The 14,961-nt window shown below is 42.1% G+C and overlaps 2 protein-coding genes across 3 annotated transcripts; both read left to right on the plus strand.

Annotated features, from left to right (window-relative positions):
- Nucleotides 1-4,063: 4,063 nt before the first annotated feature.
- On the plus strand, nt 4,064-5,720 carry gdf3 (growth differentiation factor 3). Its single transcript, XM_061259850.1, has 2 exons — nt 4,064-4,426; nt 4,779-5,720. Exons 1-2 carry the CDS (start codon nt 4,147-4,149, stop codon nt 5,651-5,653), a joined length of 1,155 nt encoding a protein of 384 aa, XP_061115834.1. The 5' UTR covers nt 4,064-4,146; the 3' UTR covers nt 5,654-5,720.
- Nucleotides 5,721-7,395: 1,675 nt separating this feature from the next.
- bmp2a (bone morphogenetic protein 2a) lies at nt 7,396-13,979 on the plus strand. 2 transcript variants are annotated; one of them, XM_061240429.1, is made up of 3 exons: nt 7,396-8,143; nt 8,773-9,142; nt 12,964-13,979. In XM_061240429.1, exons 2-3 carry the CDS (start codon nt 8,785-8,787, stop codon nt 13,824-13,826), a joined length of 1,221 nt encoding a protein of 406 aa, XP_061096413.1. In that variant the 5' UTR covers nt 7,396-8,143; nt 8,773-8,784; the 3' UTR covers nt 13,827-13,979. The 2 variants fall into 2 exon arrangements, with proteins under 2 accessions (XP_061096413.1, XP_061096422.1); XM_061240438.1 differs by having other exon boundaries at nt 8,778-9,142.
- The last annotated feature ends 982 nt before the right edge of the window (nt 13,980-14,961 follow it).

Here is a 14,961-nt window from a genome sequence, read left to right on the forward strand (position 1 = left end):
CTCATCTAAAACAATAATAAGAACTTCTCTCACTCTTCCTCAAAGAAAAATGACTTTGATCAGTAATTAAAACAAACATAATACTGATACTGAATTAGTCAGCAACATTCAGATATCACTCACAGAGAATGCATTCACTCGCACAGTATGTATGTGTCAGTCCAGATAAAATTCTATAGGCTCTTGTTTTTGCTGTTTTTGTTTGGTCAAATGATCCTGTCCTGATTTTGATGCATGTATTATGTATCATAAGCAGAGACGTGAGAGAATAGTCTGTTATTATGTTGCTTTGTGACCCCACTTCATCAGACAACTTTATGCCTGTTTACCTGAATAAATTATAATAATAAGTGAAACGCAAGGACACAAAATCCTTTGCTGTGGTCTTGCAGTAAATTTGTTCCAGACAACTATTCACTGTGTCCAATTTGAAACTAATTCAAATGTGGCACATGAGGCCAAAAACATGTGAACAGGCTCCATTACAGAAAGGTATGGTTATGTTACACAGACTTGTTTAAATGTAAATATACCAATTAACAGCAACATATCGTCATGAGCAAATATGTCTGTTCATGTGCAAAGGATATCAAGTTCCAAATTATTACACTGCAGGAACAGAGTAAATGTGACCGATAGCAAGATCTTATCAGAGCCACATTCGCGGTTAGTAAAACAATAGTTTGTTTCAGGGCATTTCTCTGATTACAGCCTGTTAACTTTTTGGCTTTATATTGATCTGGAGGTGGACATGTCACCAAAGATTTACGTCTTACAGTTTTCCTCCACATCACATAACCCACAGATATGAAATCTAGGAACCTTACCCATCTGGAAATTTGAAAGGGTGGGTATCATTGCTGGAAAGTCCCTGACACATTGTTTAATTTAATTATTATTGCTCAGTGACACTGGGGATAGTGTTAATAGTGTGTTATTGCTTGTGCCTTTTTGCAAGTCTTTGTAACTGTATATGATTCAATCATGACTACCTGGCAATCCATGGGATGTCACAGGCTCAAATTTCATTTGGCAGCTTAAAGTCAATTTTCAATGGAAGCATAGCTATCTACAGTGCAGTCTGTATGTATTTGCACAATGGCACAATTTCTGTTCTTTTGACTCTGTACTCTAGCACATTGGATTTGAAATTAAATAATGTATATGAGGTTAAAGTGCAGACTGTCACATTTAATTTGAGGCTATTTACAATCATGTAGGAATTACATCCTATAGCCCCCTCAATTTAGGTGACCAAAAGTAATAGGACGGTTGGCTTCTCAGCTACTTCTGAATAGTCAGGTGTATTCAATCACTTCTTTATTGCAGGTATAAGAACAATTTCACGATCTAAACTTGATTCTCATTTGATTTCCTTTGGAGGCTGTTATTGCCATTTGTCAACACAAGGCTCAGAGTTGTGCCAATGACAGTCAAGGAAGTGCTTGAACATACCTGACTAATGAGAAACAGCTGAGAAGCCAACCGTCCAATTACTTTCGGTCCCCTAAAATGAGGGGGATGTGTTCCTACACGCATGATCAAATTCAATGTGCTGGACAACAGAGCCAAAGTAACAGAAATTGTACCAACTGTCCAAATATATACGGACTGCACTGTTCATTTTATTAACATTTAAGGAGAAACCCTCTCATGTGATGCTTAAATCATGGACTCGCTAAGAGAAGGACTCAGTGAGAGAACTGGTTGTAATGGCAAGACAGGATTCATCGTGATGGCGCTGCTTGGAAGACATCAGTGTCTAGTGTGAGCCCACAGTTCAGACCCCTGTCCTCCCACAGCATGCTTTAGCACTCTGCACTTCACTCAGAGGAATGCAGGCTCAGGACCCAGCCAAAGAGCTGTTAGCGGCAGCACGGCTAAATGCAGCAATCTGCAGAGCTCGGGCTGGCCTCTCACACTGACGGTTGGAATGTTTCTGATGAGGGGTCGATCACTCGCCTCACAGCACACAGATGCAGCCGTGCTGAGTTAAGGGACCTCGGGAATGATACAAATCGCCATCACCGTTTCTTTTCACTTTCACCATCTCTGTGCGTTATATCAGGTACATGGTGCCGGTTCTTTGTGCCTGTGGCACACATCTTTTTTCATGGAAGCAATGCTAGTGCTGCAGTATTGCTTATTAAATTCACAAAACAAAAGGTCCAACATCACATGAAAAGTATTTTAGATGAAGTGGAAATAAGATGTTCGGAGATGTTCAGATTCGATATTTCTTCGCAGGCTGCGGTTGTGGTGTTTCCAGACCTCTGGAAAGCCAGCCAGTTGGAGAAGCAGGTGGAAAGCCAGGGAACTCTGAATGCAGCCAAAGTGGAGCCCTGCTTCTGTCATCAGACTGAGGGTAATCCCAAAATGGCCAAACAGAGATAGATGCGCACTGTCCTTTTTCCAAGATGAGAGATTACTGGCAAGGGTTTCTGTGTTGAGCACAGGAAAAAATAGGAGGTATTCTCATGTTGTGTCTGTTTTTATATGACCTCGACTTTGGTGAGCACATAAATGTCTCTTCTTATTAAAAAAAAGTATTCTAGGAGGCAGAAACGTTCTTACAGTGAGGTAATACGGAAGAAAAGAACCATTCTTACACAGAGATATTGGTCTTGGAATGAAGCACAATGTTCTCATACAGACAGTACAGTAGTTAGATATAGGCTGCATTCATAAAGACAGGGGTAAATAGTAGCTGATAAATTATAAATCTCCAAAAAATTCATACATTTTATAAAATTTATGGTGTATGATATGAATAATATTTACTACGAAAGGAGAAGAAAGAAAAGGACAATACATAAATTCAATCACAATTCATTTAATAAGAATTCAAGTAGAGCTGACCTGCATTTGGAAATAAAATGGTCCTTATATAATACTGGTCCATGAGTCCAGGGGCTGAATATTCCAGTACTACTGCTTGCCACTAGATGGCAAACACATATCAAATCTTGAGTTGACATCACCTCAAGCTTGATATTTTGTCAAGTCAGGTGCTAATGTAAACTACACATTTAAATCTTATTTGGAAGAGCATTTGTCTCCTTTAAACATCTTACCCCTGTTGCTTGACATCCATGGCTTCCATTTTGACATACCATACTTATTGATTTGGCTGATATTTACCATGTGAACTAGACTTGGTGTTCATGGATGGAGAAAACAGATTTGTACACACCTTATCTCACCTGATCTGTAGTTGTTCTAATGACCTTCAGTATGCATTTATTGTACGTTGCTTTGGATAAAAGCGTCTGCTGTGTAAATGTAATGTGCCACACACTTGGATTTTTGCAGGTAGCATGTTGTTTGATTAGCTACTGTACAATATGGAGCACACCCTAGTCCTGGGCAGCCATTTGAGCTGCAGATTTAATTGTTACTCAGTTCTTAATTGACAAATTAAAGCAGCTAATTACAACAGTTAATTACATTTTTAAGATTGTTAGTGGAGACTGGTTATCTGGGTTGGAAATAATTGCTTATTTTAAGGCTCTCCACAGTCAGGACTAAAGATCCCTCATCCAGCACATAGTGTTGTCTTGGGACACATGCATAGGCTGGTCTTTAATTTCCAGCTGAAATTGTAATTTCCTTCACCTAATGAGCTGGTAATTAAGGTGTGTGAATAAAGGGGGCCATATTATGTAGACCTGATTGACTGACTGGTTGTTAAGTAAAATCTCTCTACAGTCCTAAATGCAGAATGTGTGAAAACTAGTTTTGCTCTGGTCCACCATGAATGCTACATTCACTCAAATATATAAGCAGACTTATTTATTTCGCCTGATCTATCGAGCATAGCCAGGTGAAAGACGTATAGCAGAAGCCTTACCAAGTCAATCAATAGTCACTTAGAATGAATACATCCCTGAGGTAGGATGCCATTTTAGAATATTTGGGCAGAGCTGTGATGTGACGCCACCTCATTTTCAGAAAGTAGTTTAGTTTCAAAATTGATTGTCAATGAACAAATTGAAGGAGGGATCTTAATCCAGCTAGGTGATGTAATGGTCAATCACCTGCAAGTTGTCTACACTGAGATTTAAGTGATGAATATCAGCTGAGGCAGAACTACACAACACTACTCAGACCAATGTTTTAGCAGGGATTTCAGAGGGTGGGAGAAATATGGCAGTTTTAAGTATTGAAGTGATAAACCTTAGTGTTCTTTTATGTCTTTGTGTGGCTGTTTTAGGCCGTAATGAAAATTTGCAAGAGCGTCTGTTTTTAAGTTCATTAGGTCTGACGAGTCGCCCCAAACCGGCAGCCCAGTACCCTGTGCCTTCCTTGCTCTGGAAAATCTTCAAGGGTCCCAAAATGCCAGAGTTCTCCGCTCAGGATAATGACCCCTGCACTGTGTCAGAGTTTGGCGTTAGAGGAAATATTGTGCGATTTGTTCAAGATCAAGGTGGGTGTTCCCTCCATCTCCACCACCCTGTTGGGAAAAATATTGTGGTGACACTCCACAGCTATTGCGCAAACCTCCATATTGTTTAAGTCAGGGGTCACCAACCCTTTCCTGGAGATCTACTGTCCTGTAGGTTTTCACTCTAACCATAACCCAGCACACCTCATTCAACAGCTAGAGAACTCCTCAAGCTACAAATTGGTAGAGTCAGGTGGGCCAAATTAGGGTTTGCATGAACCTCCAGGATGGTAGATCTCCAGGAACGGGGTTGGTGACCCCCTGTTTAAAAACGTACTGTGTGTTGCATCCTAAGTGTAAGCGGTCTGGCTGATCCAAATGTTTGTTTTCATAGGGAGGATTCTCTCCGTGACCAGCAGTCCCTGTCCAGGTTGTGTAGAGAAGCTTCTCTTCTTCAACATGTCTATGCTGGAGACCGCTGAACAGCTGACATTTGCCCAACTAGAAATAAGACTTAAACAGGACATGCACCCCCTATCAGCCCGTGCCAGGGAACAGGAGGTCCTCAGCATGTCCCTCTGGAAGGTTCTGAAGGCCACACTGAAGGGCATCTCCCCGGAAACCACCCGGAAGCTCCTGCTGTCCCAGTCGATCCAGCTGACCCCGGGGTCCATCACGCTGAGCCTGACGGACACGGTGAGGTCGTGGAGGAAACCCGGCCGGAACTACGGCCTGGTGCTATCGCTGCGTCCCGACATCGCCGCCTCTGCCACATACGCGTCCCTAAACGCCGCGTCCCTGAACGCCATGTCCCCGCACCGCGTCGACGCGTTCCCAGAGTTCCACGCCTCGCTCCCAGAGTTCCTCGCCTCGCTGGTGGTGGTTTCCCTCAATCCCTCGCAGTGCAGGTCCAGGCGAAGGAGGAGCGCGCTCTACCTCCCCGTGACTCCCAGCAACGTGTGCAAACCCCGCCGCCTCTACATCGACTTTAAGGACGTGGGGTGGCAGGACTGGATCATCGCTCCTCAGGGGTACATGGCCAACTACTGTCACGGTGAGTGCCCCTTCCCTCTCAGCGAGAGCTTGAATGGGACCAACCACGCCATCCTGCAAACCCTTGTCCACTCTCTGGACTCTGCGGGGACTCCCCAGCCCTGCTGTGTGCCCATAAAACTTTCCCCCATCTCCATGCTGTACTACGACAATAATGACAACGTGGTCCTCCGCCACTACGAGGACATGATTGTGGATGAATGTGGTTGCAGATAAAGAACTTTAATGTCAATTATTTTATTTATGTTGTGCTATGAAGAAATAAACTTGTCTTTTAAAATAATTTAATGTGTATTTTTTTTTTCCTATTGTGCATCGCTGTAAATGTCAGTTTTTTAAACCTGAATTCATAGGGCTTGGCACCTGAGTTGGAGGACATGCTTAAGGACTAGTTTCTTTTTAGCAACATGTTTGTAGAAGATTCATTCTGTTCTTTGCAGGTGCTTTTAGCTACCTGCCCCTGTTGCTCATTGTGGTGTCATTCTGATAGCTGCAGCTTGCTGCTCTCTAATTTTAGGTTCTGCAAGACTGTTTAGTCATTACAGTTCACTGCTTGTATGGAAAAGAAACCAGACATTGATGTCTGCGTCAGCAGCTGTGTTTAAAAATGGAGGGACATGCTCTCATGGAGAGGATGTGCATCAAAACCGGCTTTCTCTGGAGAACATTGAACAGGAGAACTGTTTCTCTGTTGGTAAATCATTATTACATATTTTACTAAATTTATTCATGAGGCTGGATCGTTTTGTTTTTTTGGCAGCCAAGTTAAATGCAAAAATTTTTGCCAAGTGCAAACTTGTACATGGTTGGCATAAACAATTTCAGATCATAAGCGGTACCAAACTCTCAAAGAAATTTAAAACACTTGTGCAATCCCCACCCCCCAAAAAAATAAAAATAAAAATGGCTTGCATATGTTTCCTAAGCTACAATATATAGTGTAGATGTACATTTTAGCATATGTAATGCATTTATTTTCTAGAATGCATTTCAGACCTCACTGGACTTTTGAAGTGCTTGGAAGAGAAGGGCAACATGATTTAAGGGAACTTGAATTATTTTTTTTTTCATTTTGAAAAGATGTTGCATAGGTTTTCAGATTGAGATCTGCCAGCCAGCCAAAGGACCATATGTCAAAATTAATTGATGGTAAGTTTCCATTGTTAAAAGTTCCCTGCACAAATATTTGGAATCTAGGTGAAGACATATTTTTTTTTCAAAGCTCATTGTAAAAATGAAGACCCTTGATATTCTAGACAAGGCTGGATGGACACAGTGCTAAATGCACTCCACACGGTCGACTAAATGCTCCCACATCGGCTAACTGGTCAGATGAATTTGTATTTAAATTGTTGCCTGGCTATCTGGTTCGTAGAAAGATTTGTGTTTTCTTTCAGTAAAAGACCGCTAATGGTGAACAATAATGCGTGCCTTTCAGCAATAGCCTACAAGCCAGTTTCATAATTCCTCCGCATGTTGGCGCACTGTATCTAATTTTCTATACTGAACCCAAATTCTAGTAGCTACCATAGCAGGCAACCCCATATTGTCTTTAGAGATTTTTTATGCCAAGTCTCGACGTTTAGAACTGAACATGTTGCTCTAAAAAAAAAAAATCAAGAAATATAATCTTTCTGAAAATGAGATTAATACGTGGATAATTTAAATTGCCATATATATAATACGAACTGGCCGGTGATGCTTTTAACAGATACACGGAGTATACTGTATTTAAATGAGTTAATGCACGTGTCACTCACTACTGCAGACACAAGTAAATGCTGTTATTATATTACAGTGATGCATTTCATCGGCTACACTGTAATCTGACACTTTAAAAGAAGCAACAAGTCATATGTCTGAAATTCTCTGTCGTTCTATTACCTCACGTGCAGTGGTTGTGAAGGCCAGAGTACAGGAGGTGCCTTTGCTCGACGATTGACGTTTTGCGTCCGTGACGTCATGGGACAACAAAAAACGCATTAGAAAAAAGATGAGGCTTATGCTTGTACCAGATCGATTGGACTGAACCCCGGTAGACAGTTCAGTAGACGCACCAGTAAACTTAAGGTGTAGGATTTAAAGAGAAGAGTACTTGTTTGCTTGCACTCGAAATGTAGGGTTTTTGTTTGATTTCGAGAGTAGTCGATTTAAACCCAGACGGCTTCATACATAATCCCTCTCTGGGCAAACTCGAGTGATATTTACAGCGAAGTCTGCGGCTGAGAATATGACCTCGGATAGAATTGCGGAAACTTTATTTTTTCTGCAGAAATGCTGTCTGGAACGACTCTAACTAATGTGGAAGGTGCTGGACTGCAAAGCAGGAACTACTATCGAGCAAAGCGCTTCCTTATAGCTAGGTAACAGCAGACGCATAACATTCGCTGGTGCATGGACATGAGTCCGTAATGGAAATAAGCTAAATGCGCCGACACCTACAGATTGCAGCCTAACGGAGAGAGTTTGGTCCGCCTGGACTTTATCCTAATATCTGGCCCTTGTTCAGGATTCGCCTACGAGCAAGGCTGCAAAGGGCACCTGAAGAAGACGCTAAAAATGATCCGAGGGTATCTTGACACAGCCCAATAGGGCTTTTGGATACAAAAGAAAAAGGATATAAAAGCCTATTTCCCTTTTCCATGCTGAAAGTTTCGATGGACACGTCAGAGAGTGTTTCTTAGTCGATCGACTCTTTCTCGAAAGGTAGCCGTTTTACTTTTTATCGTTGATGTTTGCATTGCCTGTGCAGAGTATTACATTTAGCCTAACACCTGTTTTCCTCTCCAAAGTTATGTGATCTGATCTTTGTCCAAGCAGTGTCTTACCTTTTAAAAAAATCTTTGGAAACTACACGTGAAACGGTCCTAGTGTCTAGCTATTCTGACAGAGTGTTTTGCGCAGTAGTTTATCATATTTACTTGGCTTGGAATACATCAATTTTATACATCCAACACATCTGGATCTTAAATGTTTCCATTATCCTTTTTATGTAATATCTTTGACGTCGTTACTTTTGTTGTCCTTTTTGTGGATTTCTTACTTTTTTTTATCACAGAAGTCATTACTTTTTCAATTGAGTTGGTCTGTCGTATGTTTGTCGTTATTGTAACCAGAGGGAATGTATTTTCCGAACCTCTCTGTTAGTTCTTTAGCTACTTCGAAGTGCAGCGTATCCAATGTGACCCTCTTGCATTAAATCCTTCCGCAGGAGAGGAAAGTACGGAATATGTTACAGTACTCATGGCCATAACTTGCGGTAAACATCCTACATTTAAGCGGTGCCGAATGTGACAGCAGTCCTACATACTGACGCACAGCTTTCCTCTCTCCAGCACAGATTGACCATGGTCTCCGGCGTCCGTGCACTTATGGTCCTGCTACTCGGTCAGGTGCTACTGGAAGGTTCGATCGGACTTATCCCAGAAGTTGGCCGGCGGAGATACAGCGAATCGGGGCGACAAAGCCCACCGCTATCGGACGACATACTGAACGATTTTGAGCTTCGCCTGCTCAACATGTTCGGACTGAAGCGGAGACCGAACCCGAGCAAGGCTGCCGTGATCCCCCAGTATATGGTGGACTTGTATCACATGCACGCGGGGAACGGAGACCATAACCCCAGCCGAACCAGAACTCCAGTCGGGAAACAGTCCGAGCGCTCCGCTAGCAGGGCAAATACAATTAGGAGTTTCCACCATGAAGGTAAGAGCCTAACGGAACCAATAGTCCAGTACGTAGGCTACACTATGGGTAAAAAAAAATCTGGTTTCAGATAGTTTCAAATATAAAGATATTACTAGGCTACAGTGACACGCACACATGCCCGCAGTTTCCCAAGAACCCTAGTCTCTATTACCAGTTGACAGACGGACTATAACCCCGAACGTGATCATCGATTCAATCTATCCAGACGCATTGTATCCCTTTTATACTGCCACATAAATCAGGAAGTAAATTGTCCCCGTACCTGCAAGAGATATTTGACCTCTTTACATGGATGACATCACCTGTACAAGTTAAGCTCTGTCTTAAACTAATGTAACATTATTAGCATTATATATATAACATTGACATATAATACATATCATTATGTGTGTGTGTGTGTGTGTGTGTGTGTGTGCGCGCGCGCGCGCGCCAACGTGTATGTGTGCGTGCGTTTTTGCGTGTGCATGTGTTGGGACTATAACATCTATCGCTTTTAAATGTTAAATAACCAAATAATTTGTGGATAACAGACTTTGAGCCCAACTGTATTACTACTACAACATAATAAGGCCTGTCGTATGAATTGCTACAAGTACACTTTTGACAGGGTCTGGAACGGAAAGGCAGATTTGGCACATCGCCAGCTGTTTTATAATCATTTTGCCTTTATGTTGAAGAATTGACTGCGATGGTTGGTCGAGTGCCTTGCTGTTCAAGGTAACAACCCACTGCAATTACCTGCAATCTGAAAATAGCAGCAGTGTGTTAACGTTAAGGCCCTAGGGTATTGCGTTTGGTGATTCATGCAGCAGATGCGTGCTTTAGAAAAGAATTTGTAGCAGTAAATAGGGCAATTAAATCACTAGGGAAAAGTGTTTTGGATATTGTGACATTTTTGTTTGTCTAAAGAATCTGCTCACTTGTCTGAATCGTAGTGTCATCTCCCAAGTGCAATTTTAATGTTCAGCAGAGCTTCTAAAGCTTTTTTTGTAACACATTTGTATAGCTCAAATCATTTGACAAACTTTAGTCTGTCAATTAACTTATTTATCCAAAAGATGCACATGTGTTTTTATCTTTAAATTGTCAGTGTATGAAACAGAACTTAGTATCACATTAAGTAACTGATACCAGCTTTGTGTCTTTATGGAAATGCATGTTGTTTGACATATTGTGATAACATCAACTGCTGAACACTGTGCCAATAGCTTACCAAGATACATGACTTAATTAGATATTATATTGTGTTGGCTATAATAGATACACTAGAAAACCGATGAACTCATATGCAGTCTGCTTTTCACAAGTCAAAGCAAGCTTCAGCATGTTCAAAGAACAATTCCTTTGTAAAGCCCTTGTCGGTGAAAAGTGTGAGAAGTGTACGCTGTTTGAGGTTCAGGCCTGGTATTACCAAATGAGCAGTACAGCCTGTTCAGTTCAGCAAAGAAGAGCACAGACAGTAAGACTCTGAAGTAAAATTATATTTAAAAATTAAAAAATTAAATATTTTGTTATAAATATGCTGTCAAATTTTAAAATCAGTTGTGTGCCTTTGCTTGTATCTTTTAGTTTTTATCTTGATGATATCTCTTAAACAGTGTGGTCTTCCAAAAGATGCTGCTTTCCATGTCATACCTGTGCATCTCTACGTCTTTTGTATGATTTCACTCAGTATCTTTTTGTGTTTATTGTTATTTATATTCATTTGGTATATAATTGGCAAATTACAGACAAATAAAATTTTGTTATACCAAAATTGTTATAAGATGCAATTGAAAAATGTTGGGAAATTTAAAGTGGAAGGTGTTATTGCACTCTGTAATCGTTAAATTTGATGTCCAGAGACTTTCTTGGTCCAAGTTGGGCAATTCCACGTTGACTGATGTTACAACTGCTGGATATGTGGGTGGTAAAGCCCATTACAGCGACATAATCGAGACTGATAAGGGTTATTGACACCTGAGGGTTATAAAAACATATGTCAGTCTCTTATGTAGCTGTATTGGGCTTTACCGCCAAAATATCCAGCAGTTGTAACATCAGTCACCGTGGAATTGCCCAGTTGCAAATTAATTGCAATTATGCAAATTAACCCAGTGTAAATAATGACAAACAGTTGACAATGACAGCTATTTATGTTACAAGCATCACTGACACACTTATCCTTTGAGAATTGACTGCGAGATCGGCTGTGATGTCATCCGACAATGTGATGTTGAGGTCTGAAAAATGTAACTGTGTTCGCTTGGTGTGCCTCTTCCCATTGCATTTTTGCTTCATGAATCACCCACTCAATGAAATGCAATTCAGGAAAAGTGGTAATTATGACTGAACCATGGCCCTTCATAGTCATGATTTAAATCGGCGTGGAAACCACATTTATGATTGCGAGAAGAGAAGATCCAGCCTCTAGTGCTGTAAAAATTCAGTGTGTCCCCTCGGCTGAATTATTGAGAATTATCCCTTCAATTATTATTAATAATTTATTATTATTAACTGGACATTCACTGACATCCCTTGACAACTTAAGACAGGAACAGATATAGGGATATAGAAATACAGACATAACTTGGCCTGGCTGTCGCTGACACAGCTAAGATCTTAGTCTGAGAGACTATCCCTGACAAAGCTAAGATCTTAGTCTGAGAGACTATCGCTGACAGAGCTATGATCTTAGTCCGAGAGGCTATCGCTGAGACAGCGAAGATGTTGGTCTCAGAGGTTGTCATTGGTCAGAGGTTATTACTGAAAAGTTAAGATCTTGGCATGGCCGGTTGTCGCAGACACAATGAGATGGTTGGTTGAACAGGCTACCATTGACACAGTTAAGACATTGGCTTGATAAGCTAACACTGACACAGTTAAGTTGTTGGCTTGACACTGCTGCAACTCAATACTAATTATTCCTTACATTTATATAGCACTCACACTCAAAGTGCTTTACAGCAATAAGGGGGAAACTCACCTCAACCACCACCAATGTGTAGCACCCATCTGGGTGATGCCCGACAGCCATTTTTGACCAGATACGTTTACCACACATCAGCTGAGTAGACTAAGAAAGCCACATTGGGAATTTAGCCAGGACACTAGGGAACCCCCTACTCTTTGCAATTAGTGTCACAGGATTTTTAATGACCACAGATAGTCAGGACCTTGGTTTAAGGTCTCTGAAAAACAGCATTCCCTGCAGCACAGTGTCCCCACAAAGTATTGGGCTTTATTTAACCAGTGCTGGGTCACCAACACTGCTTCCAACATGCAGCAACTTAGTTTTCCCAAGCAGTCTCCCATCCAAGAACTAGCCAAGACCACACTTGACTAGCTTCAGCCATTCAGCAGGAGCAGGGTACATTGTGGTATGGCTGCTGGCATGTTTGACTTGCAGGCTAATGTTGACAGAGTTGAAATCTTGGTACTATATGTTAGACTATCACTTACTGTACACAGATCGCGGTATGCCATTGGCTTCCTCGTTATATAATAACAATATAATTGCTGTGTTGTTCATTGTTTATTTGCTTGGCAAACATCCTTATTAGGCCACTTAAGTGTTGTAAATGTGTGTATATTGCTGTGCTAGAGCGATTCAGGTCAAGTACCTTGTTCAAGGATACAACAGCAATGCACCTGCAAGCCTCAAGTTACACACCCACTGACTATCATGTGGAGATGTAGGCACATATATCATTATGTGTCAATGTATGTAGTCATATGCAGTGTATGTTGTTATGGTGATATTTCCTATGTGTGTGTAAGCTGTAACCTCCTGCCATGGTGTTAGCTCCAATAACCATATTTCCTCCTTCTTCCATCAGAGTCCATGGAGGTCTTCTCTAGCCTAAGGGACAAAACTACACAACATTTCCATTTTAACCTCACATCCATCCCCGGTGAGGAGCTCGTCACCTCCGCCGAACTCCGGATCTACCGCGACGGGGTGACAAGTCCGACGGACTCCCCCGCCACCAACGGCAGTGCGGGCCTCCACCGCATAAACGTCCACGAGATCTTCAAGCCCGCCTCCTCCTCCTCCGAAGAGCCAATCACGAGGCTCCTGGACACGCGGCTGGTGCAGCAGGGGCGGAGCGACTGGGAGAGCTTCGACGTGAGCCCGGCCGTGTCCCGGTGGACCGCCGAGGGGCAGGCCAATCACGGCCTGGTGGTGGAGGTGGTGCACCTGGACGGGGAGGGGCGGGGGGACGCCAGGGGGCACGTGAGGGTCAGCAGGTCCCTGCACCAGGAGGAGGACACCTGGCCTCAGGTGCGGCCGCTGCTGGTGACGTTCAGTCACGACGGGAAGGGCCACGCCCTGCTCCACCGGCGGGAGAAGCGACAGGCGCGCACCAAGCAGAGGAAGAAGCAGCGGGCCAACTGCCGCCGGCACGCGCTGTACGTGGACTTCAGCGACGTAGGCTGGAATGACTGGATCGTGGCCCCGCCCGGGTACCAGGCATTCTACTGCCACGGCGAGTGCCCGTTCCCGCTCGCCGACCACCTCAACTCCACCAACCACGCCATCGTGCAGACTCTGGTCAACTCGGTCAACACCAACATTCCCCGGGCCTGCTGCGTTCCCACCGAGCTCAGCCCCATATCGCTGCTCTACCTGGACGAGTACGAGAAGGTGATCCTGAAAAACTACCAGGACATGGTGGTGGAAGGCTGTGGCTGCCGATGAACCACAAACTCGCCAACATACTCACAAACTCACACAGAAGACTATTTCCCAATAAAGACTTTATTTATATTGAAGAAAAAAAAATATTTTCAATAAAGTATATATATATATATATATATATAAATATAAATAAATATATTTGTTTACCATAAAGTTGGGAAAATAAATATTTTAAACAAAGTTATTCATTATAAATGTATGTCTGATGTACATTTTTAATTGGTACAGACCTGCACATGAAGTATATTTCTCAGAATCATATTTTGTATTTATTTCTAATATAACCACTGTTTTAGTAAATAGCTGATATCAATTTATGTGTAACCTTGAGAAAATATAGGGTATATACATAATCTCCGTGTCTGAAGTATAGATGTCTGTTTCTTTTAAACAGAAGATTTGGGGTCTTAGGTTAGCGAATGGCAGAGATAATTTATAATTCTTTACATAATAGGCACTCAACAGCTTCTGGTTCTCTCTGTCAAATTGCCAGATCATCCAGTCACAATCCAAACAGTGTTACAGAACTCTTTGGGCAAAGTCATGTAAATTATTTTACATAGAAGCTGTGTGTGTGTGTGTGTGTGTGTGTGTGTGTGTGTGTGACTTTTTCAAGTGGATCCAATATTTCCCTCGAAAGATCTTTATTTATGAATTCTTCTTGCAAGAATTGAGAGAATATCCATGCAGCCCTCAAGGTAACTTAAACTTTAATGATTATGCTGGATATTTACTGTCAGAAAGAGCTGTGCTCACTGAAGAGAGACAATACATTATTTTCCTGTCCATAATTTCAGCGAACATAGAAAAGCTGCTGTCATAGGTTCAGGGTAATTCAGCATTTTGCATAGTTACAGGATCTCACATATAACTCTTTCTCTTTAACAGTTTGATTGTAGAAAATGGTCTCTTGAAAAGACAAATGAAAGTTGCAACATTCCACATTTTCCCCATCTTCGCATCTATCTCTAACATTGAATGAGATTAGACGAGAGGTGACAAGACGTACAACATTGTCTGTAGGGCAGCTGACTCTTGAGACATATGCAATTCCCTCTGTGTGCGATTCAGTCATCGCCATGGAGCTTTCTAAGCTGTGGTCCTTCTCAATCTGCTACTCTCTTTGATTTCTGCC

The sequence above is a fragment of the Conger conger genome, chromosome 1 (assembly GCF_963514075.1).
Source record: "Conger conger chromosome 1, fConCon1.1, whole genome shotgun sequence".
In the NCBI taxonomy this organism is placed as follows: domain Eukaryota; kingdom Metazoa; phylum Chordata; class Actinopteri; order Anguilliformes; family Congridae; genus Conger; species Conger conger.